We start from the raw sequence: 23,993 nt of genomic DNA on the forward strand, positions 1-23,993 counted from the left end.
GAAGTATAGTTGATAGTGTTGTATGTTACAGGTATACGATGTAGTGACTCACACACTTGTAAAGGTTATACTCCGTTCACAGTGACTGTGAAATACTGGCCGTAGTGCCCATGCGTGTGTACTTCCTTGTGGCTTATGCCATACCTGACAGTTTGTCCCTCGTCACCCTCCCCCTGCATCTCGCCCTCCCCCTGCCTATCCCTTACAGGTAACCTCAGTGGTGATACTTTTTCATAGAAGACTCTTCTGACGAAGGAAGCTGTGTGCTGGGTTACATCCCAGCATGAGTGTCTTCCTGCCGGTGGTCCGAGTGCCGGCAGCGAGCAGTTCACACGTGGCAGTGGTCAGCAGCCCTGCGCTGGAAGTTCCTACAGAAGCTGAAGTTGACAGTTACAGTCAGAGCCCAGACGCATCCATCGCTCTCTGATCGCATTCTCTTCTCTTTCTCCCCAGAGTTAACTCGTGTGCTGAGCATGGTTTGTGTGCTCGAGTCCGTCCTGCACCTGCCTGTTAGCGACATGTAGGGTTTTGTGATAGTCGCTGAAACTTAATTTGGTTTGCACGACACGGGATTAAAGGCTTATCTGTGTTGATAACGTAGATCTGCTCTGTAGTGTCACCCTGTGTGACCAGCCACTCCGGAGCTGTCTGTCCTCCTGTCAGTGGACATCTGGGCTGTTTCTGGGTTTTTGCTAATTCAGACAACACTGCGGCGCACACCCCCAGGCACCCTTCCTGTCCACACAAGTGGGAACTTCCCCAGGGGGCTTATCTGGGAAGAGTCGCTCGGTCCCAGGTGAAGGGAAGCCTTTGTTCGCAAAGTCTGACCAGCACGTTGCCCGGCCTCGTTGTGCAGCTGTGCGGTACTGGGGGAGTAGGAAAGAAAGTCAGTCAGTCTTCAGTAAGTTTGGTTTTCTGGACCAGCCTGAGAGCTGCTGGTTGTTGGTCTGTCTAGAGGTTTAGCTTGAGCTCTGCCTGTAGCCAAGCGGTGACCTGGCAGCTCGGTGGCAGTGGCTCTTCTTCTCGTCTCGGGACGTGGGCAGCAGCCTGCCTGAGTGCCCCCTTCCAGATGAGCAGGGGACGCCCGTGGACCCGCCCTCGGAGGCGCAGGAGATGGGGTGTCGCATCTGTCGGACTTTGTTACAGGTGGCTTCTCTGGTCCAAGAAGGCACCATGGGCCGCAGCGTGGCCCGCTCCCCTGACCAGTCTATCAGAGGCCTTTCTGGAGTGGCCGCGCCGGGGCTCAGGGTGTCGGCTGATCTGTCTCCCTGCCGTCTAGCCTGTGGTCTCTTTGAACAGGTTGGGGAGGCCGCCAGGGGAGAAGTGGCCCCAGGTTCCTTGGGGGTTGGGCGCCAGAGGCCTATCCCCCGGGTGGCCTGGAGGAGGTCGGCGAAGGCCTGGTGGCCAGTGGCCCGTGTGGCCACCACGCAGCCTGCTGGCTTCAGTCCCAGGGAACAGACGGAGAGGTGGGATGCTGTCTCACCCTGCTTCACGCGCTTTGCTCGCAGCCTTCTCTCTTACCTTCAGCAAAGAGCGGAGTGTCTTGATCACTTTTTGGAAAACAGTCAGTGGGAAGACAACTTGGTGAGAAAAAGCTATAGAGACGTCAAAGGGAGATAAGAGACTGGGGCCCTTCGTTCCCTGGCTCCGCTCGGCCTGTCGGGGAGGCCTGTTCGTGGGCCGACCCCGGACACCGCGGGGCGGGCCGAGCTCGGGGGACGCCCGAGGGCGACCACACGCCTGATGTTTGTGTGAAGGCTTCGGTGCTCGACTGCGAACCACCGTGTATCGCCTGGCACTTGGGAAGCCCGGGGGGCACAGGTTATCGGACAAAAAGCCTTTTCGGCCGTGGCTGCCTGTGGGGTGGTCGGGGTTTGGGGTATACAGGCACACGTTCACGTTTGTAAAAGAATTCTTTTTTTTTTCTTTTCGTTTAATAACCAGCTGTCCAAGCTTGAAAAACAGCAGCAGAGGAAAGAGAAGACCAGAGCCAAAGGGCCTTCCGAGTCCAGCAAGGAAAGAGCCGCTCCTCACAAAGAGGACCGCAGCGCCAGCAGCGGGGCCGAGGGGGACGTGTCCTCTGAGCGGGAGCCGTAGGCGCGGGGACCGCACTCAGGTAGGAGGGCGCCCCCTGCAGGGCCACCTCGACGCCTCACACTCCAGGCCGACAGTGATGGATAGAGGAGAGACCGGCTTTGGGGGCAGAGTCCTTGTGTGGACCCTTATTCGCGGCCTCCTTAAATCTGCTGCCTTCGGGGTGGAGGGAGAGTTGAGATGCGGGGAGTGGTTGCCCAGAGGCGGCTGTGTGTGCCCGAGTCTGCGGCCACCGCTGCTGCTGTCGGTGTTTCCAGAGTGTTCGCAGGCGCGTGGTCCAGACCAGGAGCCCCGCCCCGTCCACTCTTGTTCTCATCATTTCCTGCCTCGAGTTTCCCACCCCTCCCTTCGCCCCGCATGGTGTGACCAGTTGACTCTTCCTGAAACTGGGCTTTATTCTTGTCCCTTCCAGGCATGTGTCACGGTTCCCTGTAGCATGGATTCCACCTCCCTGCCTGGCAATCAGAGGCCTCTAAAGCTTGGCCCAGCCATCTGGTGGCCCTTTGCTCAAGTCCATGCCCCCAGGGAACACATTCTGGAGAACCTCCCACCTGCCGGAGTTCACAAGTTCAGGGAGGAGTGTGGAAGTGATTCTGCCACAACGGGGGGTGGGGCAGGGTGGAGAGGGACGCCCGGGAGGCTCCAGGGAAGGCAGAGCCTGGAACGGGACCAGGAAGGACATACAGAAATGGGGAGATGGGGGTGCAGGGAGCTGCCTAAGCCCAGGGAAGAGCAGGTGCAGACTTTGGCGGGGAGCGCAGGACAGACGAGTTCTGGAGCAGAGGCAGTGAAGAGTGGTCCAAGGCAGGTGTTGTCTAGGGAGCTTCTCTGACGGTGGAAGAGGAGGAAGTTTCCGGGTCATAAAGGGTCTAGTGTGCAGCTGTGAGACATTTGGATTTTGTCCTAGGGTGATGAGGGACCTTGAAAAGCTTTTAAGTGCACAAGTGACAGAATTTGATCCAAAGTTTAACAAGATCAGTCCGGCAGCTGTGAGGAGCAGGCTGGAAGCCACAGGCCAGTTGCAAGGCTGTTGCAGAAATCAAAGGAGGGCTGGGCATGCATTTCGGAGCCTTCAGCTTGTAGACCGTGGTCCAAATCAAGTCAGCTGACGGGTTCGTCCTGGTGGCGCCAGATTGTGAGAGAGCGTTCGTGGATGGTTTCCGCCCTGAGAACGGGGTGGGGTTAGAGGTCTATCTAAGAAAGCAGTCCACACTGGGTCGCATGTCGCCTGGTGCTGACACAGATCTCAGAACCCACAGCGTGCTGGGTGCAGTGGGACCAGCTTGCAGCCCTGAGCAGAGCCACGGGGCAGGACGGGGGTCTTGGGAAGGATGGGTCATTGAGTCACAGTTTTCAGGGGGGGCCATGCTGGATAATAAATCCTGTAGTGTCCCGCTGACTTCCCCTGGTCACTGTTTCTATCTGGGTGGCACTGCAGGGAGGTGACAGCTGCACTCACTGGTCTGGCTTCACGTGTCTCACTCACTCACGTGACAGTGAAGCAGGGGTTGGGGGTGCCCCTTCACCCTCAGCCTCGTTTGCCACAGTCACAAGCCCCTCCTTGTTCTTCATCTTAATGTGCTTGCCTGAAGCCATTGCTTCTTACGTGAACTGAAACTGTTGCTATGAGTTGGGGAGAGTCTCCTGAAATGTGGTATTTGGTGCATAAATCAGTTATGTACTCACGAATGCACAGTAACGTTCTGTGTGGCATTTGTGTCACGTGAGACTTCCATTCCCGCCCCCTCCAAGGCTTTGTGAGGCTCATCATTGAGCTGCTCAGCTTTGTCACCAGAAATACTGCTAGTGCTCCCAACTTACAGCCTGTCCAGACATCCAGAATCCGGGGGCGCAGTGTGCGCCATAGGGCAGTGCTCAGAGCGGCTCTGGAAGTCAGCCTTGTAATTAGGCTAGTTCAGTGGGTCCGGCAGTAACTCAGAAACTCGTCGAGTGCTTCTGTGAATCCTGCCAATTTCTGCGTGGCAGTGAGGAAGTTATTCAATCTCTGCTTCCTTGGTTTTCCGTCTATTAGCCAAGCGAGTAAAACTCAGGCCCTTCAGTGCCTTTGGGAGAGGTGGGTGGCCACGAGCCAAGGTGCCCAGCGGGCCGGGGCGAGGGGCAGGCAGAGGGGCTGTGGATGGACACCGTGTGCAGGCAGCCCCCGCTCCACTAGAAGGGGCGGCAGGACACGGTCGCCGGCGGGCAGAGGAGGGAGGGAAGGCCTGGCCGGCCCGTTGGGTGCAGAACGGGGCTGCGTTGGGCCCAGTGGGCTGCCCGTGGGTCTTGGCGGGATGGGTGAGGTGAGCCCTCGAGGCTGTGAGACACAGAGGCCGGGGGGCTGTGGCCTCAGCCCTCAGATAACACTGACAGTGCCTGCGGGTCTCAGCCGTACCCTCCACGTGGCCTCTGTCTGAGATGTGGGTCTCTGGCGTGCTAGTGAGCCCCAAGGGGAGGCCAGGTGAGCCGGGGCCTCTGGGCCCTGAGCAGCCGCATGTCCCTTGGTGCCGTGTGCAGGGCCCAGGTGCTGAGCCTCAGAGGCACTGAGGACGCGGCTGTCTTGACACCAAGATGAGACAGACTTCCTGTGCCTTCAGGATCCTGCCTGCTGCCGCTCAGTGGGATGGAGGCTCCCGAGGACGTTAGGATGGGCCCACGGAAATGCAGGAGCCATGTTTTCCTTGCACATTTATGTAGTATCGTCTGGGCTGTTTTGGACCAAGAGCACGATCCAAAGTTTAACAAGATCAGTCCGGCAGCTGTGAGGAGCAGGCTGGAAGCCACAGGCCAGTTGCAAGGCTGTTGCAGAAATCAAAGGAGGGCTGGGCATGCATTTCGGAAGAAAATCGTTCCTTTGTTGACAGTTTAAGGCCGGTGTCCAGTTGCAATTATTCAAACCAGAGGCGGCAGCAGAGGCCTGGGGGCTGGTGCAGGCGCGCAGGCCTGGGTGGCAGTGAGGGGCCCTCGGAGACACCCCAGCCAGCGAGGACTGGGGAGTGGTGGGGCTTGAGCCATGCTCCCGGATTTGCAGACCTCAAGGGGTTGGACTCAATGACAGCTGGTACTCAATGATGTATTTCAGGGTTTTGTGGCCCACGAACTTTTGTTGCCCCTTCTGCTGAAATTTGTCATCCCGGGAGACCCACGAAGCCACCACCCAGTGCTCAGGTATCTGTGAGGGCGCGCTAGGTGGTGACCCCCCCCCCCCCCACCCAGTGAGGGAGCTGCAGGTTTCACTTGCTTTTCTTGAACAACAGAAAGGCCCCTCGGGAGCCTCCCAGGCCCCAAGGGGAGCAGCTTTGAGCTCTGAAGGCATGAGAGGGAAGGAAAATGGGACGAGAAACTGCATGATCTTGGGCGTATTTTTCTTTGAAAACAAGTCCAAAGCCTCCGGTTCAGAGGACAGTCCCGGGGGGTTGCCGTGTCTCGCTCACACTGCAGACGTTTCTTGTTTTACCGAATGGACACGAGCCGCTAACGCTCGCGCCCAATTTTGTCCTCCGTCGCCCTCCTGCAGGCTCCTCACCTTGCTGGGAGCACTCCCGGTTCTCTGTGGGGCTGCAGCTTGGCCCCCCTTCGGGCCCACAGCTGAAGGCCCGAGGGCCGCCTCTCCCTGGGCGGGTGCTTTCTGCTTCTGACTGCAGGCTCGAGTGTCGCCTCATTTGAGGATTAACTTGGCTGCTGTCATTAGGGTGTGCAAGCTAGGGGCCCGCTCCTGACCAGCACCCCGCATGCCTGTCCTCAGATGTCAGCACTCGAAACCAAACGAGGGGCGTGTTTTGGAGCTGCCATCTGGTTGCTTTCTCAGCCTGACCTTTGGGCAGTACGACGCGCCCCAGCTCAGCGCGGTTCTTCCCCGTGGGCTTGGGTGCTTGTGCGTGCGGCTGTGTGTGTGTTTTCTGTTAAAAGGATGTTCCGTCACTTCCCGCTGGTTTTTCTCCCCCCGATGAAGGCAGGAGCCTCGTCATTCCCGGAGCTTCACTTTGCTTCTCTGTGTCAACCTTCGTGTCACTCTTCCAAGTCCCTGTGCTGGTGTTTCATGGTAGGAGACTAGCTGTGCCTTGGAGGTCATGTTTTATTTTTTTTTTTAACTCTAGACAGCCTTTTTTAGTGTTTGCCCTTGAGTTTGCAATCTGCATTTTTAACTAATCTGAGCCCCCCTGCAAATCCCCCGGCCGCCTCCCGTGTGTGCAGCCGCTCCATGAGCAGCGTTTCTCGTCCCTCCTGCTCCTCGTGGCACCCATGTCACTTTATATACGCTGTGCCACCCAAGGTGTTGTTACCATTATTAATTTATAAATAATTTTTTAGTTGAATAAAGAATAAGAAAAAGAAAAGATCATATTTTACCTTAATTTCATCTCTGATGCTCTTTCTTTCATTATGTGAATCCAAGTTTCTGACCTGTATTGTGTCAGCATTTCTTGCAGATCAAAGAAACTCTTTATTTCTCCTTCATTTCTGAAGGATAATTTTGCTGGTAAAGAATTCTAGATTGGGGGTGGTGGTATTTGGCTTAAAACTTTAAATACCCCACCGTCTTCTTACTGGCATAGTCTCTTTGGAGAAGTCCTCTGTAATTCTCACCCCTGTTCTGCTGCAGGTAACCTGGGTTCACAGCCATGCTCCCCCACCCCCGCTCCGCCCCCAGCTTCTTTCAAGATGTTGTCTTTGTTTTTCTGTAGTTTGAGTATGATTTGCCTAGGTGTGGTTCCTGCTTGGTGTTCTCTGAGCTTCCTGCATCTGTGATTTGGAGTCTTCTGTCATTAAGTTTGGGCCACTCTTGGCCATTGTTACCTCTGTTCTCTCTGCCTTCTCCTTCTGGTATTCCAGTTATGTGTATGTTATACCTTTTGCAGTTGCCCCACAGGTCTTGGCTGGCCGGTTCCCCCTGCCACCCCGCCACTCCTTTCTCTCTTTGCGTTTCAGTCTAGGAAGTTTGTACTGACCTGTCTTCAAGCCCACTGACTCCTCTCTTGGCTGTGTCCAGTCTGCTGATGAGCCCGTCAAAAGCGTCCTCTGCTTCCTGTCGAATCTTTCTTGGAGTTTCCGTCTCTGCTTCCATCACCCATCTGTTCTTGTGTGTTGTCTACTTTCCCCATTAGAGCCCTTAACATATTAATGGTAGTTATTTTTCCTTGTCTGATAATTCCAACATCTGTGTTAAATACCTAAGTCTCATTCTGATGTCCGCTTGGGTTTTCTGAGCTTCTGGCATCTGTAAACGTCTGTCTTTCAATACCTGTGGGAAATTTAAAGCAGTCTTTCTCCCAACACTATGTCCTGCCCTGTTCTCCCTTGTCTCACTGGGAGGCGGCTGCTGTTCCCCGCCTGTGAGTGCTGTTCTGGGCTTTGTTGGGCAGGAGGTCGGGCTGCTCCCTCACCAATACAGGCGTGCACTCTATCACTTTACCGGCAGTGAGGCTGGGTTCGCTCCGTGCCCAGGCTTGTACCTCAGCTGCCTTATTATTAAAAGTAAGCTGGCAGGCAGCTGGCCACAGTTAGTGATTCTGTTTATTGATGAAGTACAAAGCTAGTACTGATAACCTAGAGTTTGCTAACGCAGTAGGCGCTACTGCGTGTGGATATATAAATGCGAGTTAATTAAAATTAAATCGAATTTGAACTTAATTTCCTCAGTCACCGTAGCCACGTATGGCTGGTGGCTGCCATCCTGGACAGAGCTGACAGAGACCAATCTATCACTGCAGAAAATTCACTTGGACAGCCTAGCCTAGACGGAGCAAATTAAGATTTTGAGACCAGCATCTGGACCTCTGTAAGTTCAGTAAGACTAGCGTGGTTAAATATATACAAATATACATTAGACATACATGAGGTAGCATTTAAGCCAAAACATAAAAACTAACTGCTGTCAGAGTTTGTTCCTTCCATGATCAGGTGACGTCAGTCTTTTGTTTCCTTCTTGCTTTATTGGTTCACACCAGGCTTTCCTTTCTCAGTTAGAAATCACATCGCTGTTCTCATGTTCCCGTCACCAAGTCAGGACCATCGTGTCGTGCACAGGAAGGGAGTCCCTCCTCTTACAGTCCAGTGGAGTCTCTGCGGTGCTAGAAGGGCCGTGTGAATCCTTCATTGATAACGTCAGCTTCCCGGCGACTCATGCTTTTGCATGAACAGCCTGCCTTTCCGTGTAAATGAGCTCATGTCAGGTTCCCAGCCATGACCTGAAATAAATAAATAATACTCCATTCTTTCGATGGTGCTTTGGGGAGCAGGTCTGTGGTGTGGGTGTGTGTGTGTGTGTGTGTGTGTGTGTGTGTGTGTGTCCTGACTCTGGCACTCACGTCTTCTGGTTGCTCGAACGGCCTGACACATCTTTGAGAGACTCGGCGTTTAACCAGGCTGTTGAGGGATTCCTGGCTCCGGATCCTTGACTATCCCCCACTTTCCCCGAAGTCTGAAGGCAGTGAAAGAAAACCACCCCACAGCTTCTTTCATGAGGCTGGGAAATTGCGGCGCCAGGTTGTCAGACACATCTTCCCACTACCTGCCAGATGCCCCCAGCCTGCAGGTCACGTGGGCCCTGAAACAGTTCGCCTGGCTTACAGGGACATCCAAAAAATGCATTTGGAAATGGACATCGTCCTCTCAGTGGCTCTCACGGGTGGGCACATTACCCCTCCTCCAGGGTTTCTCAATTTCAAGCCTCAGTGGTCCCTTTCTTCCTGGAGAACCGTTTATCAGCTTGAATGTGACTTCTGCTTGGTGCTTCTAATCTGGCGAGTGGACCTCACGGCAAGTGGACACTCCCACCTCCCCGTTCGTGCCTCCTGCTGTGTGAGCTCCATGCTCCCCAGCTATTCCAGTTGACAACCGTAACCTGCCTCTCAGTGTTTCTGTGGTTGTGTTCAAAGAAATGAGAAGGAGCATTTGTTAAAAGTGAGGTTGGAAATGAGAAGCAGCATCTCTTGACCCATCCACGTCTCGTGGTGGAGCAGAGGCTTCCAGGTGGGAGCGTGTCTGCTGCTGGCCAGAGGCTCTCGCATCAGCGAGGGAGCTGGTCACTCACGGTGCTCGCCTGGTGCTGTGAGTAGTGCTGCCTGATGCGGCTCCTCGTAGTGGCACAGTTAATTCTGAAGGCACACTCAGTCGTAAACCCTTCAGGTTTCATGCTTTATAAGGTCCCTGTGCCTGAGTGGTTCACCTAAAAACTTCGAGAACCCCTGGGTGAAACCTTTCCGGATCCTGTCCAGCTCTGTCATTCTCTGGGAGGGAACTGGAACCATCTTTCTTTTAAAACCTTTCTTTTGAAAGCCATTTTTTAATTCCAAAATTAATGCTCACTCATTATAGAAAATTTCAGAAATGTCAGAATGCTCAGTGAAGAGACTGAAAGGCATCTACCATCTCATTATCCTAAGATAGTCATTATTAACATAATGCTTTTCTGGTATTTTCTCTAAGCAGATAATTCTGTGTCTCTTTCTCTGATTTCACAAAGTTAGAGACATCTGTATGTATAATGTATACTGCTTTTATCATCTAACAGAATACCATGGATTTTTTTAGATCATTTATTCTTTTGCAGTAAACCTTATAATTTCTATCTGCACATCAAACATTCGAAGCATAAATTTCTTATCCCAATGCATTAAAATATGTAGAATCTTTAACTGGAGTAAACATAGAAGAATAATGTATTCAAGCAAAATCTCAAAGCTCACTTTAAATTAAAAAATAAAGGTCTTAATCTGTGCCAAGAAAATACAGTTGTTCCCCAAAGGTGGAATGTGGGAACCAGTTTCAGGATTTCAGTTATTAGTATTGCAGGTGTGGAAAGAGGTATTAAAAGGCCCTAGGTTCTTAAGTTTGGGTTAATATTTTGATTAAAATAGAGGAGCAAATGGGTTGTTTTTCTTGCCTTTAAAATGGCAGTAGTACGGTCTCCAGGAATGACGCTGTGTATTCCCTCGTGGGTTTCAGGTATCTCTTAGGAATGAGTGCAGAACGTTGCCGGTGGGGTTCAGAGCGCAAGGGGAGGCCTGGGGCAAATTTTGATCCCTTGTTGGGACCAAACAGACCCGAAGAATGTGGATTAGCTGCAGTTCCCATTGGCGCTTCTCCTGTGAGCACGGGGACCTCGGTGCCAAGCTGGGCTGGGGAGCGGAGGGCTGATAATTCCACTGAGGCATGTTTCTCAAGAACGTGGCCTGTGCTGGGTGCATCGGGAAGCAAGCTCACAGATGCGGCATCACCACGTGCAAACTGCGGTCATCTTGATTTTACCGAAGTTCATCCAATTAGAGTTCAGATCTGAGGGAGTAGAAACTGCTCCGTTAAGTCTGGAGTTTTGTTAAACTTATGACAAATGCCTGCCTCACAAGTCTTGGCAGGCCCGGCTGGTTTTTGTCGTAAGCTCAGAATTACAAGTGGCAACTCAAGACACTTGGACATTTTATACTGAAGAAGCTGCCATCCTTTGAGCAGGATTAAACATATCCCACGATTAAGTGTTTGGTTTGTACCCTGTCCCTGTGCTTCCTGTAGGCTCCCCCCCCCACCCCGCCTTCCCTCATTGTTAAAAGAATTTGGAAATGAGACTTTTGTTTTTTTCAAGGGATTTTATCCATATTGTCTAATTTGTGGCATGAAGTTGTTGGCGACACATCCTTTTTATTCTTTTACTGTCTGTGGAGCCTGTGCTGATGTGGCCTCTTTGATTCCTGACATTTGTCACTTGCATCTTCTCTTTTTTCTTGGTAGGTCTGGCAAGAAGCTTACCGGTTTTATTAATCTTTTCATTTATTTTCTCTTTTGTTTTTCTGTTTGAAATTTCATTACTTCCTGCTCTTATTATTTCCCTCCTCCTGCTCATTTTGGGTTTACTTTGCTTTTTTCTTTTAGTTCCTTAAGGTGGAAACTCAAGATTATTGACTTGAAATCTTTCTTCTTTTCTAATGTAAGCACTTAATGCTATGAATTTCCCTCTGAGCACTGCCACGGGTGAACGTCATAAATTTTGATTGTTGTATTTTCATTTTCAATCACTTTAAAATGTTTCCTGATTTGCCATGTGACTTCTCTTTGATGCCAGGGCCATTTAGAAGTGTGCTGTTTAATTCCCAGATACTTGGTTGGTGTCTTGTGAGCTCTAAGAGCGAAGTGCTAGTAAACTGTGTCTCTTTGGTGAGAAGGTATCTGGCCTTTTTTTTTTTTTCTAATGTGTTTTTTTTTTCCTAACATTTTTTATTGAGTTACAGTCATTTTCCAGGTATCTGGCTTTATACATGACAACACAGCCGGTTTTCTTACAGTAAAGTGAAACCATGTCGTGCTCTTGTTATATGAACTCGAAAGGGTGTCTCCAGCTATTCTGTTATGCTTGGTCACATATTTTAATAGAATTTGAAGGCAGATTTTGGGACTCTTCTGAGTAACGTGTCTGATCTTTGTTCTTTTTAGTGCGTTATCATTGGGCAGAACTGGATCCTGAAAAATTCATGAGAGATGCTAGGCACCTACAGTACTTGAAGGATTTGGAACTGAATCCTGAAAAGGAAGATGGAAGTAAGAAACTGGGACCCTGATTAGCCCTGCAAAAACAAAAAACAAACACAAAAACAAAACACCAAAGGAGCGTTAACGCTTGCTGTCACTGCTGTGATTTAATAGAGGAAGTGGGTGCTGCCAGCGTTGGGGGATGCGCCCCACGCCCGGGCAGCGAGGCTCCACCCATGCCTCCCCCACAGAAGGGCCGTGTTGGCGCCTCTGATATCTTGGCTTGCTTTTGGAACAGGCTGGCCCAACGTCATTTGCCATCGAGTCCTCCTTTCACACTGTGGTGTATTTCTGCGTGTCCGTGGTGAGTCTTAAATGCATTCATGCTGTCTGTGTTTCCCCAGTGCTGGCTAAGCCAGGGCTCCCGTTACGGTGCAGAGAACAGTCACCAGTGATAATGTATTATGTGAGACCTTCGCATCTTGTACATTTTCTCTTTTTTCTAAAAATAAATAAAAAAACTCCAAACCTCAACAAACCACTTTATGCTTTAAACAAATCCCGCTATGTTCTTCTGTAAGGATTTTGTCTGTAGAAACATGCTGTATCTGACATATCTACACTTCACTAACCCTTTTTGCACGAGGCCTTCCTGAGGGGTCCACACAGACCCCCGGCTCTGTGGTGAGAGGCTGTCTGCGGTCATTTACAGCTGAAGACATTTTACGTGGCCATGAGAAGGCAGGAGAGGGGAGTGTACATGGGAGGGGAATCCATCCTCAGGAAGGCCGGAAGGCTGACACCACCGGTGGCCGCCGCCTCTGAGCTGTCCACCTCTGGCACGTGGGAGGAAGGCCATACACATGCCCCGTTTCCTGGAGCCGCATGGTTGTCTGTACATCCAAGTCCGTATCCCCACCGTCCTGTGAAGAAAGAAGCATGTTCTTCCAACCAGTTTTTCAGTTAGTTTTAATCTACTGGTTCAACCAGAGTGATCATTTTCAGACATTGTATGATGTCAGAAGTAATATGCATGAATATTACTATATGCAGTGTACATTTGTGTAACATCTATAATACGTTAATGCTTATATAAAGAGTTATCCTCTCTTGAAACACTTCTTGCCCATCTATAGAAGAGACATCCGTATTTGGCATTTTTGTGATGCTGCACCCGTGACCTTTATAATTACTTCCGCGTCCCTGTAGTCTGACCCAGTGGTCCTACTTCAAATAAAGACATAGTTGGCAAATGTGAAGGAATAAAAGCTCAAATCACATCTCCACTGCACATGCAAGTACTTGGAATACAGAGGTGGAAAGGGACCTGCCACATTGCTTTATTCTGACCTGATACCGATGGTCCAGGAGGATCCACGATGGCATAAACCTGTCGAGGTGGAATCATGACGTCCCAGACGCAGATCCCCGGTCAGTGCCCCACCTCACGGGCGGTGAGGTCCAGGAAGCTCTCCTGTTTCAGTGGCCTGAGCCGGCTTTTACAGAGTGGGTTCAAATTCAGGTTAAAGTTACTCGAAACCCCAGTTTTGTAAATTCGGCTGTAGAGTCGTGGACTCGCTGGGCAGACCTGTCAGACAGTTCCCCACCGCCGTGTTTTATCCCCGCCGACGCACGCTCACTGACAGAGAGCGGCAGCCTGTCCTTGGGGTACCGGGCGAGAAGATGGCACAGAGACCAGAGCCGATGGCTCAACACTTGGATGGTGGTGAAGTGGCGTGAGCCTTGTAGTTCACAGTCCTGTCCTGGATCCCATGTCCAAGGGATTTGGACAAATCCCAGTGTGAGCAGGGTCACGTGGTCAGCTTGCTGAAGGGTCTGCAGACCATAAAGGGAGACGAGCTGAATTGGAAAAACACAAAACTCTGAATATCTGAGAGACATGTAGGAGACGCTGGGTCAGAAAGAAAACTAGGAGCAATGACATTAAGTTGCATTCACGTAGACGCTGGCTTGAAATATGAAAGCTTTCTAACAACGCAGTTCAAAAGTGGATGACGAGTTTGGGGGCGTTTGACCAGAAGTTCTGAGCCTCCTTATGTGTGGGGAGATCTTTTACTTGTTTTAATAAAAGTTCCAGGACGCCCCTTGGATACCAAAATCCGTAGATGCTCAAGTCCCTTATAGAAAACGACGTCGTCCAGTCGGCCCTCATCTGCAGCTTCAGGTCTGCAGATACAGAGGGCCGACTGTAATTTAAAAACCTTCCCTCCCTGGCAGTATGAAGAGCAGGGTAAATGTCAGGAAATGTTTGCTACTTTTGTAGCCTTGGATGGAAGGAAGCGTTTCCATCATCCTGAAGGTCACCTTCAGCTCCCAGCAACAGAGCAGAAGCAGTGTGTACACCGAAGGCGGGCTGAAGGGGTCAGACCCAACCACAAGGCAAGGTTATGAAGAAGAAACCCCATGACGTCCACAGCGGAATCACAGAGGTGGTTAACTTCTGCCTTCCCCAGCCCCTTCCCTGTCTTTCTGAAGGTCGTGTCCAAGTCTCACTGCGGGGCTAATGGCTACAATTGGATTCTGGGTGCAGTTCCATTTGCAGAGTATAAAATTCCCAGTCTTTACAACCCCCCCCCCCATCTCTGGCTCCTCCTTTGTGCTTATTTATAAAGCTTGCTGTTTATTGCCCATTAAAACATCATTTGACCGAGGACGGGAGAGGGAATCGTACCATGTATGGCTTTTCTGAGAGGTCTTGGCAGACCACAGGCCTGGGACTTTAAACAGAGCACTGCCCGATGACACTGGTAGCAGGGGCCGTTTAATCTTGCCTTCCGTGGTTTACTTTATAGGAGACCAAGCTCTTCTGGAGACATAAAACGTAGACCAAATAAAGACGCCTTCTGGGGCTGGACACTCCATAGCATCGCCTCATGCTTGGTGGTCCCGGGGAAGGCATCCTCCCTGCCCGGCCACAGCCTGAGCGGAGGTGGACACCTACGGGCAGAAGGAACAGATAAAATTCGCTGAGGTCATGCAGTGAGTGAGCAGCACGGCCGGGACTCAACCCAGAGGCTGCTGAGCAGGGACACACTGTCGAGAGGCCCTGGGCTCACCGCGTGGGCAGAGCTGCACTCACCCTCAAGGTCATGCTCAAGGCCATGTCTCACGAGAAACTGCTGAAGAACGAGAACAAGTCAGCCTGGAGAAGACGCAGGCACACATGATGAAGGCTGAGCGCTCGGCCGGGACGTCCCTGGGCCCCCGAGGGTCCTGCCCCTGCTCACTGCTCAGTCTGGTTTCTGCCCGTGTCCCCACATGCCCTGCCCTGAATCTGGTCCTACCCACCTGCTGGCAGTTGTCTGAACCCCCTCATCTCTCACCCCTCGAGGTGCTGCACCTGTCACCTCTCCCTCCCCCGGGCCAGCCCCACCTTGCCCTGCAGATCTCAACCCCTCTGGAGGGCGGCCCAGGCCCGTCTTCCTGCTGCAGGGGGCTCTCACCCGAAGCTCCTCCAACAGACACCCCAACACATTTCCTGCTCGATGACCGAGTCTCAAACCCACCACCCCCCTCGGGCAAGAGTCAAACAGAGAAGTCTTTTCAGGGCCCCCTATTGAATATGAAATATATTCTCAAAAATTAACAAATCTGAAATACCATCGCTAAAAGATACTTTCCTAATGAGAATATGAGGTGGGTTTTCCCCCAGAACCTCTACAGATTGAAGGCACTAGCGTCTGTACCCCAGGAGAGAACAAAAACATTAGCAGCAACTCCCCTCAGAGCTGTCATTTCCGTCTCCATCTCTAACACCCGTCACCGGCAGGCTCTGCCTTTGACACTATTCCATGTCTTCTGAGATGAGTTTTTTTAACTATTTTTAAAAGACCCGAATCAGCAGTGAACTGCAAATTAAGAATTCTAAAAGTGCCTGGCCGAAAAAGGGCAGAAATCTGACACATCACTGGACAGAAACGCTCACCTCTCTGGTTTGGGAGTGGAACTTTATTTGTTCTCTGAGCTTCCATCCCCCGCGGGGACCCTGGGTGTAAGGGTTCAGGGAGATGTGCACCAGGCGTCAGCACAGCGCCTCACGGTGGCGCCCGCGGGGCACACCGGGCGCGGTGCGGCGGTGATGCAGCTCCAGGGGCTGGGAGCTGCCTTTTTGGGCAGTGGCTGCATCGCATCTTTGGCTCACGCCGAACCTGCAGGCACCTGAAACCTGACGTGTATCCCATGTAACCTGTGTCTGGCTAGTGAGGGTCCCAAATGAAGAGTTTAATTGGTTGCTGTTGGGCTCGGTCCTCTCGGGCCCCAGTGTCCTGCTGCCCGTTCCTCCAGCTCTGTGTCACCTTCAGGCGTGTTCTCTGTGTCTTCATCCAGGTCTCAGCTAAACACGATGCACCCGTTAGAAATCCGACAGCTCAATAGATGGATTAGTTACATTGTCACTCGGCCCACAGCCCTCCTCCCCACGTCACAGTTCTTGCTGAAATCAAGCTATAGTATTTTCACAGTATTTTGGTGATTAACCCAGTGATCCTGTCATAAAAAACAGTACAGCACAGCGCGTTACTTCTGAGCTCATACTGGCGTCCAGGGACGGCTGTGTTCTTTTCCACAGGCTCACAGGCCATCTGTTTAATCATGGTTCTAGAATGTTTTCAGGAATCCACATCGAACTGGCCTTCCCGATACGTCTGGAATCCGTCTTTTTGCAACTGGGATTTTGGACATGTTTGGTTTTCTGTCCCTTCTTTTCTTTTCAGGACATTTTCCAAGGTTATCAGTGGTAAGTCTGTTCCTCAGTTGCATCTTGTAAGTTATTTCAGAATTTCAAAACTTCATTCAGAGAACCTAGTGGGTCTGTCCCTCTTCATGTACCGCGGGCCCCAAGCCCCATTTACAGTGTTCATGTTGCCTGTATTGCATTTGAAACAAGTGACTCCTTAAATCGAGCATTTAACCAGGACCGCAGCTATTCTGAGCCCTTCACGTATCTCACCTCTTGTAATCACCCACGGCGCTTTTGTTTCCATTTTACAATTGAGCACATTGAGACTTGGAGGGCGAGGTGATTACCAAGAGCTGTGAATGGGGATGTTTACTACGAGCCAGCGAGCCTGCCAGTCTCCTGGGGGCGACAGAACTCAGGAGCCCCCGGGTCAGCGGCAGGACTGAGCTCCTACCCACAGCGACAGTGACGCTGGTGTCAGCGTTTGTGCCGGCTCCCTGAGCCCCGCTTTCCCCCGGTGACACGCTGGCCCAGGTGTCGCCTCACACGCAGTGGGCCGTGCAGCAGAAGCACCCTGAGAACCCAAATCTTTTGTAATTTCTGACCTTTGCCCTGGAGAGAGACACTCTCTCTCCCATGGCTGTGTGCTGTTTAATCATCCTGGGAGACAGAGTCCCCGAGCGAAGGCTGGCTGCTCCTCTGCTCACAAGATGTGCGGGAACACCAGGGACCACGGGAACTGTTGCCCAGCAGGAACTTGACCCAGGTGGCCCCATCAGGAGGTGGTGGCGTCAGGATTCAAAGCCAGGCCAGCAGCCCCCAAAGCCTGCGCTCCCCCCGGCCCCGCCCTGCGCAGCTGCCCCACCACCTGAGGAGGAGGAAGGGGAGGCGCTGAGCTGCGGCCTGGTCGCACAGTGGCTCTCACTCCCCGCTGAGCATCACTCATTCTGCCCCCATTCGTCCTTGCTCTTTCATTCACCCTGTTGGCCCATCCAGACCCCGCTCCGCCCTCTCCGCCCTGTTCCCCCTGGAGGCTGACTGCCGCGCCCCTGCTCCCTGCTTCTGTCGGGTATGGACCAGGCTGGGCGTGTGCGGGTGACCAAGGACTGAATGACCAGGGCAGGTGTGGCTCCTCGCTCCTTCCTCTGCGGGGATGAAGCCCTGCTCCGCTGTTCCCAACTCCCCAGGCTCTGCTCCCTCTGCCTCTGCAGGGCGGTGAAGGCTCCCCTCTCTGTAGCTCCAGGTAAGTCTCCCCCTCCTGGACCCGCCCCCTCTAACTCTCCGTGGTCTGGCGGTGGCCGGCAGTGAGGGTCACCTGCGTCCTGGACTTGCCAGGGCCTCCCAGCTGCGACCGTCACAGGGCTTCCGTCCTGGTGACGTGCTCCGCCGGCCGAGACTGAAGTCATGAGGGCTGTGGCCTGTGCCCACGTCATTTCTTTGCAAAATTACGGGGATGTCTCTCCTTTGTAGCCCTTTCTGTGTCACGTGTGTTGTGTAACAGCTTTATCCAGGCCGCCTGCCCCCCTTACCTAAAAGTCCCTGGTGGAGGCCCTGCATTCCCACGCTCGCTGTCCTGCTGTGTAGACAGAGCCCAGGCCCCCTTCCTCTTCTAAAATGCACCCTCAGTTGAAGAAAGAGATGGCGATACCCCAGGTGTCTCTTAGAAGATTTCAAGTATAGTCACCCTGCTGTACATTAGATCCCCAGAGCTCGTTCATCTCATAGCTGAAGGCTTGTACCCCTTTAAGAAATCTGTATATGTTTCAGGTGTACATCACTGCAGTTCGACATCTGTGTTCTCTACAGGTGGTCACCACCGCGAGCCCAGTCACACCTGTCGCCGTGTGGTTGACCCCTGCCACCCATTTCACCCACCTGCCAGCCTCCCTCCCCTCTGCTAGCCACTGATCTGATCTCGGTACCTATGAGTTTGTTCTTGTTTTATTTTTCAGATTCACGTATAGGTGAAGTCGTACCAGATACGTCTTCCTCTGTCTGAAGTACTTCACTGAGCATAGCACCTTCAGGGTCCATCCACGTTGCTGCAAATGGCAGGGTTCCATCTCTTTCATGGCCGATGGTGTTCCATTGTACATACACCACATCGTCTTTATCCGTTCATCCTTGGTGGACACTTAGCTTGCTTGCATATTTTGACTGTTGTATATAATGCTGCAGCGAACACAGTGGGTGCACGCATCTTTTCTAATTAGAATTTTTATGTTCTTTGGATAAATATCCAAAAATGGAATAGCTTTTCCACTATGGCTGCACCAGTTTACATCCCCATCCACAGTGCACAAGGGCTCCCATTTCTCTAGACCCTCATGAACAATTGGTATCTCTTGTCTTTTTGATAATAGCCATCCGAACAGGTGTGACGTGAAATCTTGTGGCTTTGATTTGCATTTCCCTGAAGATCAGTGATGTTGGGCACTTTTTCCTGTACGTCGGCCGTTTGTATATCTTCCTTGGAAAAATGTCTATTCAGGTCCTTTGCCAATGTTGAATCAGGTTACTTATTTTTTGCAGTTGAGTTATCTATGTTCCATATATATATTTTGAATATTAATCCCTTATCAGACATGTGGTTTGCAAACTTTCCTTTCTTTCAGTGGGTTTTCTTTTCATTTTGCGGATTGTTTCTTTTGCTGTGCAGAAGCCTTTCAGTTTGATTTAGTCCCACTTATTTATTTGTGCTTTGGTTGCCTGTGCTTTTGGTGTCATATCCGAGAAATCACTGCCAAGAACAGTATCAAGGAGTTTCTTTCTTGTGTTTTCTTCTAGGGATTTTATGGTCTCAGGCATTATGTTTAAGTCTTTCATCCATTTTGAGTTAATTTTTGTGAGTGGTATAAGACAGAGGTCCAGTTTCTTTTTCTGCATGTGGCTATCCAGTTTTCCCAGCATCATTTGTTAAAGAGACTAACTTCCCCATTGAATACTCTTTTTAAAAATTTTTTTTCTTTTTTTTTTTTTTTTGGTGGGGGCAGAGTAATTGTGTTTCTTTATTTCTTTACTTATTTATTTATCTTAATGGAGGTGCTGGGGATTGAACCCAGGACCTTGTGTGTGCTAAGCACACGCTCTACCACTGAGCTATACGTGCCCCCCTCCCACATTGAGTATTCTTGACTCCCTTGTCAAATGTTAGTTGAACATAATTTATAAACATAAATTAGGTTTGTTTCTGGGCTCTCAGTTCTCTTCCTTTGGTCTGTGTGTCTGTTTTTATGCCAGTATCATACCATTCTGTTTACTTTGTAGTGTAATTTGAAATCAGAAAGTGTGATGCTTCCAGTTTTGTTATTTCTTAAGATTGCTTTGACTCTTTGGGGTCTTTTGTGGTCCCAGGCAAATTGTTTTTTCTTTTTTTAAAACTTTTTTTAATTGAGTTATAGTCAGTTTACAATGTTGTGTCAATTTCCCGTGTAGAGCACAATTTGTCAGTTATACACGAACATACACAAATTCATTGTCATATTCTTTTGTTTTTTTCTGTTTCTGTGAAAAATGCCAGTGGAGTTTTGCATTAAATTTATAGATGGCTTTGGGTAGCGTGGCCTTGTTAAGAATGTTCATTCCAATCCATTAACATGGGCTATTCTTTGAATCATTTGTGTCTTCCTTAATTTCTTCTGTCAGTGTCTTTTACAATGTACAGCTCTCTTACCTACCTTGGTTAGATTTATTCCTAAGTATTTTATCATTTTTGATACTATTATAAATGGGATTAAAAAATTTCTTTCTGATAGTTTGTTGTTAGTGTATATAGAAAGACAGCTGATTTTTGTTTTTTGACGTTTTATTCTGCAACTTGACTGAATTTGTTTATTAGTTCTAACAGTTTTTTGGTGGAGTCTTTATGGCTTTCTGTATCTAAGATCACATCATCTACAAACAGACAACTTTACTTCTTCCTTTCTGATCTGGGTACCTTATATTTCTTTTTCCTGCCTAATTGCTCTGGCTGGGACTTCCAATACTGTGTTGAATAGAAGTGGCAGGAGTGGGCACCCTTGTCTTATTTCTGATCTTTGAATATGATGTTAACTGTGGATTTACATATATATGGCCTTTATTATGTTGGGGTACATTCCTTCTTTATATAATTTGTTGAGAGCTTTTATCATAAAAGCATGTTGAATTTTGTCAAGTGCTTTTTGTATGTCTATTAAGATGATAGTATGACTTTATCCTTCATTTTGTTAATGTGATGTGTCACAGTGATTCATGTATGTTGAATCATCCTTGCAGCACAGGGATGATTCCAGCGTGATCATGGTATGTGATCCTTTTAATATGCTTTTTTTTGGGGGGGGGTATATATATATATATATATTTTTTTATTGAAGTATAGTCAGTTTACAATGTTGTGTCCATTTCTGGTGTACAGTACAATGCTTCAGTCATACATGAACATACATATATTCATTTTCATATTCTTTTTCACCATAAGTTACTAAAAGATACTGAATATAGTTCCCAGTGCTATAGCAGTATGAACTTTTTGTTTATCTGTTTTCTGTTAGTTAGTGTCTATAAATCTCAAACTCCCAGTTTATCCCTCTCCATCTCCTTCCCCCCAGTAACCATAATTTTTGTTCCTATGTCTGTGAATCTGCTTCTGTTTTGTAAATAAATTCATTTCTCTTTTTTTTAGATTCCACATATAAGTGATATCAGATGGTATTTTTCTTTGTGGCTTACTTAACTTAGAATGACATTCTCAGGGACATCCATGTTACTGCAAATGACATTATTTTTTTTATGGCTCAGTAGTATTCCATTGTATAAATATACCACTTCTTCTTTATCCAGTCATCTGTTGATGGACATTTAGGTTGTTTCCATTTCTTGGCTATTGTAAATAGTGCTGCTATGAACATTGGGGTGCATGGATATTTTTGAATTAGAGTTCCCTCTGGACATATGCCCAGGAGTGGGATTGCTCGATCATATGGTAAGTCTACTTTCAGTCTTTTGAGGAATCTCCATACTGTCCTCCACAGTGGCTGCACCAAACTACATTCCTACCAGCAGTGTAGGAGGGTTCCCTTTTCTCCACACCCTTTCCAGCATTTATCATTTGTGAACTTTTGAATGATGGCCGTTCTGACTGATGTGAGGTGATACCTCATTGTAGTTTTGATTTGCATTTCCCTGACAATTAATGATATTGAGCATTTTTCATGTGCCTATTGGCCATCTGTATATCTTCATTGGAGAATTGCTTGTTTAGGTCTTCTGCCCATTTTTGGATTGGGTTTGTTTTTTTCTTATTATGTTGTATGAGCTGTTTATATATTTTGGAAATTAAGCTCTTGTCAGTCTCATATTTGGCAAATATTTTCTCCTATTCCGTAGGTTGTCTTTTTGTTTTGCTTATGGTTTCCTTTAAATATGGTTTTTTTTTTTTTTTTTTTTGCCCTTTTTCCCTTTCTTCTCCGTCTGGAACTCCAGTGTGTACAGTCACACCAAGGAGATATTATGGGTTTGGTTCCAGACCACAGCAATAAAGGGATTAAAAAAAAAGCTATAAATCACAAGAAAGCAAGTCTCATGAATTTTTGGTTTCCCAGTGCATATAAAAGTTATGTTTACACTATACTGTAGGCTATTAAGTGTGTGATATCATTATGTCCAAAAAACCACATTCCTCAATTAAAAAATATTTAATTGCTAAAAAATGTTAACCATCTTCTGAGTCTTAAGCAAGTTGTAAGCTTTTTGCTCGTAGAGGCCCGTGCCTTGATGCTGACGGCTGCTGACTGATCAGGGTGCTGGTTGTTGAAGATTGGGGTGGCTGTAGTAATTTCTTAGAATCAGACAGCAATGAAGTTTGCTGCATCAGTTGACTCTTTCATGAATGACCTCTCCGCAGCAGGCAGTGCTGTTTGATGGCATTTTACCCACAGTGGAACTTCTTCCAAAATTGGAGTCAGTCCTCTCAAACCCTGCTGCCGCTTTATCTAAGTTCATGCAACATTCTCAATCCTTTGTTGTCATTTCAACAACCTTCACAGCGTCTTCAGCAGGAGTAGATTCCATCCCAAGAAACCACTCTCTTTGCTCGTCCAGAAGAAGCACCTCCTCCATTAAAGTTTTATCCTGAGATTGTAGCAGTTCAGTCTCATCTTCAGGCTCCACGTCTGATTCTGCTTCTCTTGCTGTTTCCACCACGTCTGCAGTGACTTCCTTTAGTGAGGTCTCCAGCTCCTCAAAATCGCCCATGAAGTTTGGAATCAACTTCTTCCAGACCCCTGTTAATGGTGAAATTTTGACCTCGTCCTCTGAATCACCGACGTTCTTAATGGCACCTAGAATGGTGAATCTTTTCCAGAGGTTTTTAACTGGCTTTGCCCAGATCCATCAGAGGAATCACTGTCTATGGCAGGTATAACATTGAGAAATATGAGGCCTGAAAATCAAAATGACCCCTTGACCCACTGGTGCGGAACGGATGTTGTGCTAGCAGGCGTGAAGACAACATTCACCTCCTCGTCCATCGCCATCGCTGCTGGGAATGGCAGTGGGATTGGGAACTGCAGGTCTCACAGGTAGGCGGTAGTTGCTGCAGAAGTGAAGTTCAAGGTGGTTCTGAGCATCAGCGTGGAAAGAATACGAGGAGCCGGGCCTCCCAGGGTCAGCCTGGCTCACAGGAGAGACCTGAGGCCGAGTGGACACCAGCACGCTCTGCCCAAAGGTGCCTCCCAAAGCTGCTACTTCACTTTAGTCTTGGGCCTTCAAAGAGCACTTAACCTTGCTCAGCTCCACATGCTGGGGGACCTTCCTCGGTTCTGGGCTAACTTTTGCTAAGGATGCCAAGAGATTGTCAGCTTTAGGGATGATCGTGGTGGTTAGAAGAGTATCTCACTGGGAGCTGACACATAGTAGGTCTTCCCCCACCAGTTGCTGGGGCTCCTCCGGGCTCTGCTTTGCTTGCTGTCCAGGTGCGAGGCACGTCCTGCCGCCTTCCCAGGTGGCGTGGCCGCTGGCCTCCACGATGGCCCCCGAGTACCGTCACCTCCTGGTGTTCAGACTCGTATGGTCCGTTCTCTCACTGCCCTGTGTGATCAGTAGAGCACAGCAACGTTAATGATGGAGGACTCCAGGAGTAGGTCAGAAAGACACTGCAGCTTCAACCTTGTTTTCTTGGATTGCTTGCTCTGGGAGACGCCGGGGGCCATGTTCTGAGGACACGCAAACCTGGAGTGTGCACGCTTGCTCCCCGCAAGGAAGGGACCCAGCTGTGGCACCAATTTGCCGCTCATGGGAACGAACCCCCTTGGAAATGGATCCTTCAGCCCCAGGTGAGCCTTCAGAAGAATGACGCATCAGCGAGCAACTTGCTGAACTGTCACAACTACGTGCCTCCGACCTTCTTATTACATGAGAAAAATAAACCACTAATTTGTCTAAGTCAGGGGTTGCCCAACTCTAACTCATGGGCTGGCTGCCTGTGTTTTATAAATAAAGTTTTATTGGCACACAGCCACACTCATTTGTTTGTATACTGTCTGCAGCTGCTTTCCCTCCACAGCGGCAGAGGTGAGTGTCGTGATGGAGGCTGTGGCCCACCGCCTGAGACTCTGTCTTCCCTGGCCCTTTGAGAGAAAGTTTGCCAATGCTTTCTTTGCCTAAGCCATTGCTTTCCCCCCCTACTTGTAGCTGAACACAATACGTAAGTGATGTGTGGTCCAGTCCACAGGACATTTGTTCTTGAAGAACCAGCTGTCTC

At 49.5% G+C, this 23,993-nt stretch overlaps 1 protein-coding gene across 1 annotated transcript in view; it reads left to right on the forward strand.

Annotated features, from left to right (window-relative positions):
• Positions 1–12,094, forward strand: part of DTD1 (D-aminoacyl-tRNA deacylase 1) — a 122,598-nt gene extending 110,504 nt beyond the window's left edge. The window contains exons 5-6 of the mRNA XM_031434310.2: positions 1,945–2,116; positions 11,518–12,094. Coding sequence (XP_031290170.1) covers positions 1,945–2,097 — 153 coding nt within the window. The 3' untranslated portion in view covers positions 2,098–2,116; positions 11,518–12,094. The remainder of the gene's footprint in view (positions 1–1,944; positions 2,117–11,517) is intronic.
• Positions 12,095–23,993: the final 11,899 nt, after the last annotated feature.

This window comes from Camelus dromedarius, chromosome 18 (assembly GCF_036321535.1).
Source record: "Camelus dromedarius isolate mCamDro1 chromosome 18, mCamDro1.pat, whole genome shotgun sequence".
In the NCBI taxonomy this organism is placed as follows: domain Eukaryota; kingdom Metazoa; phylum Chordata; class Mammalia; order Artiodactyla; family Camelidae; genus Camelus; species Camelus dromedarius.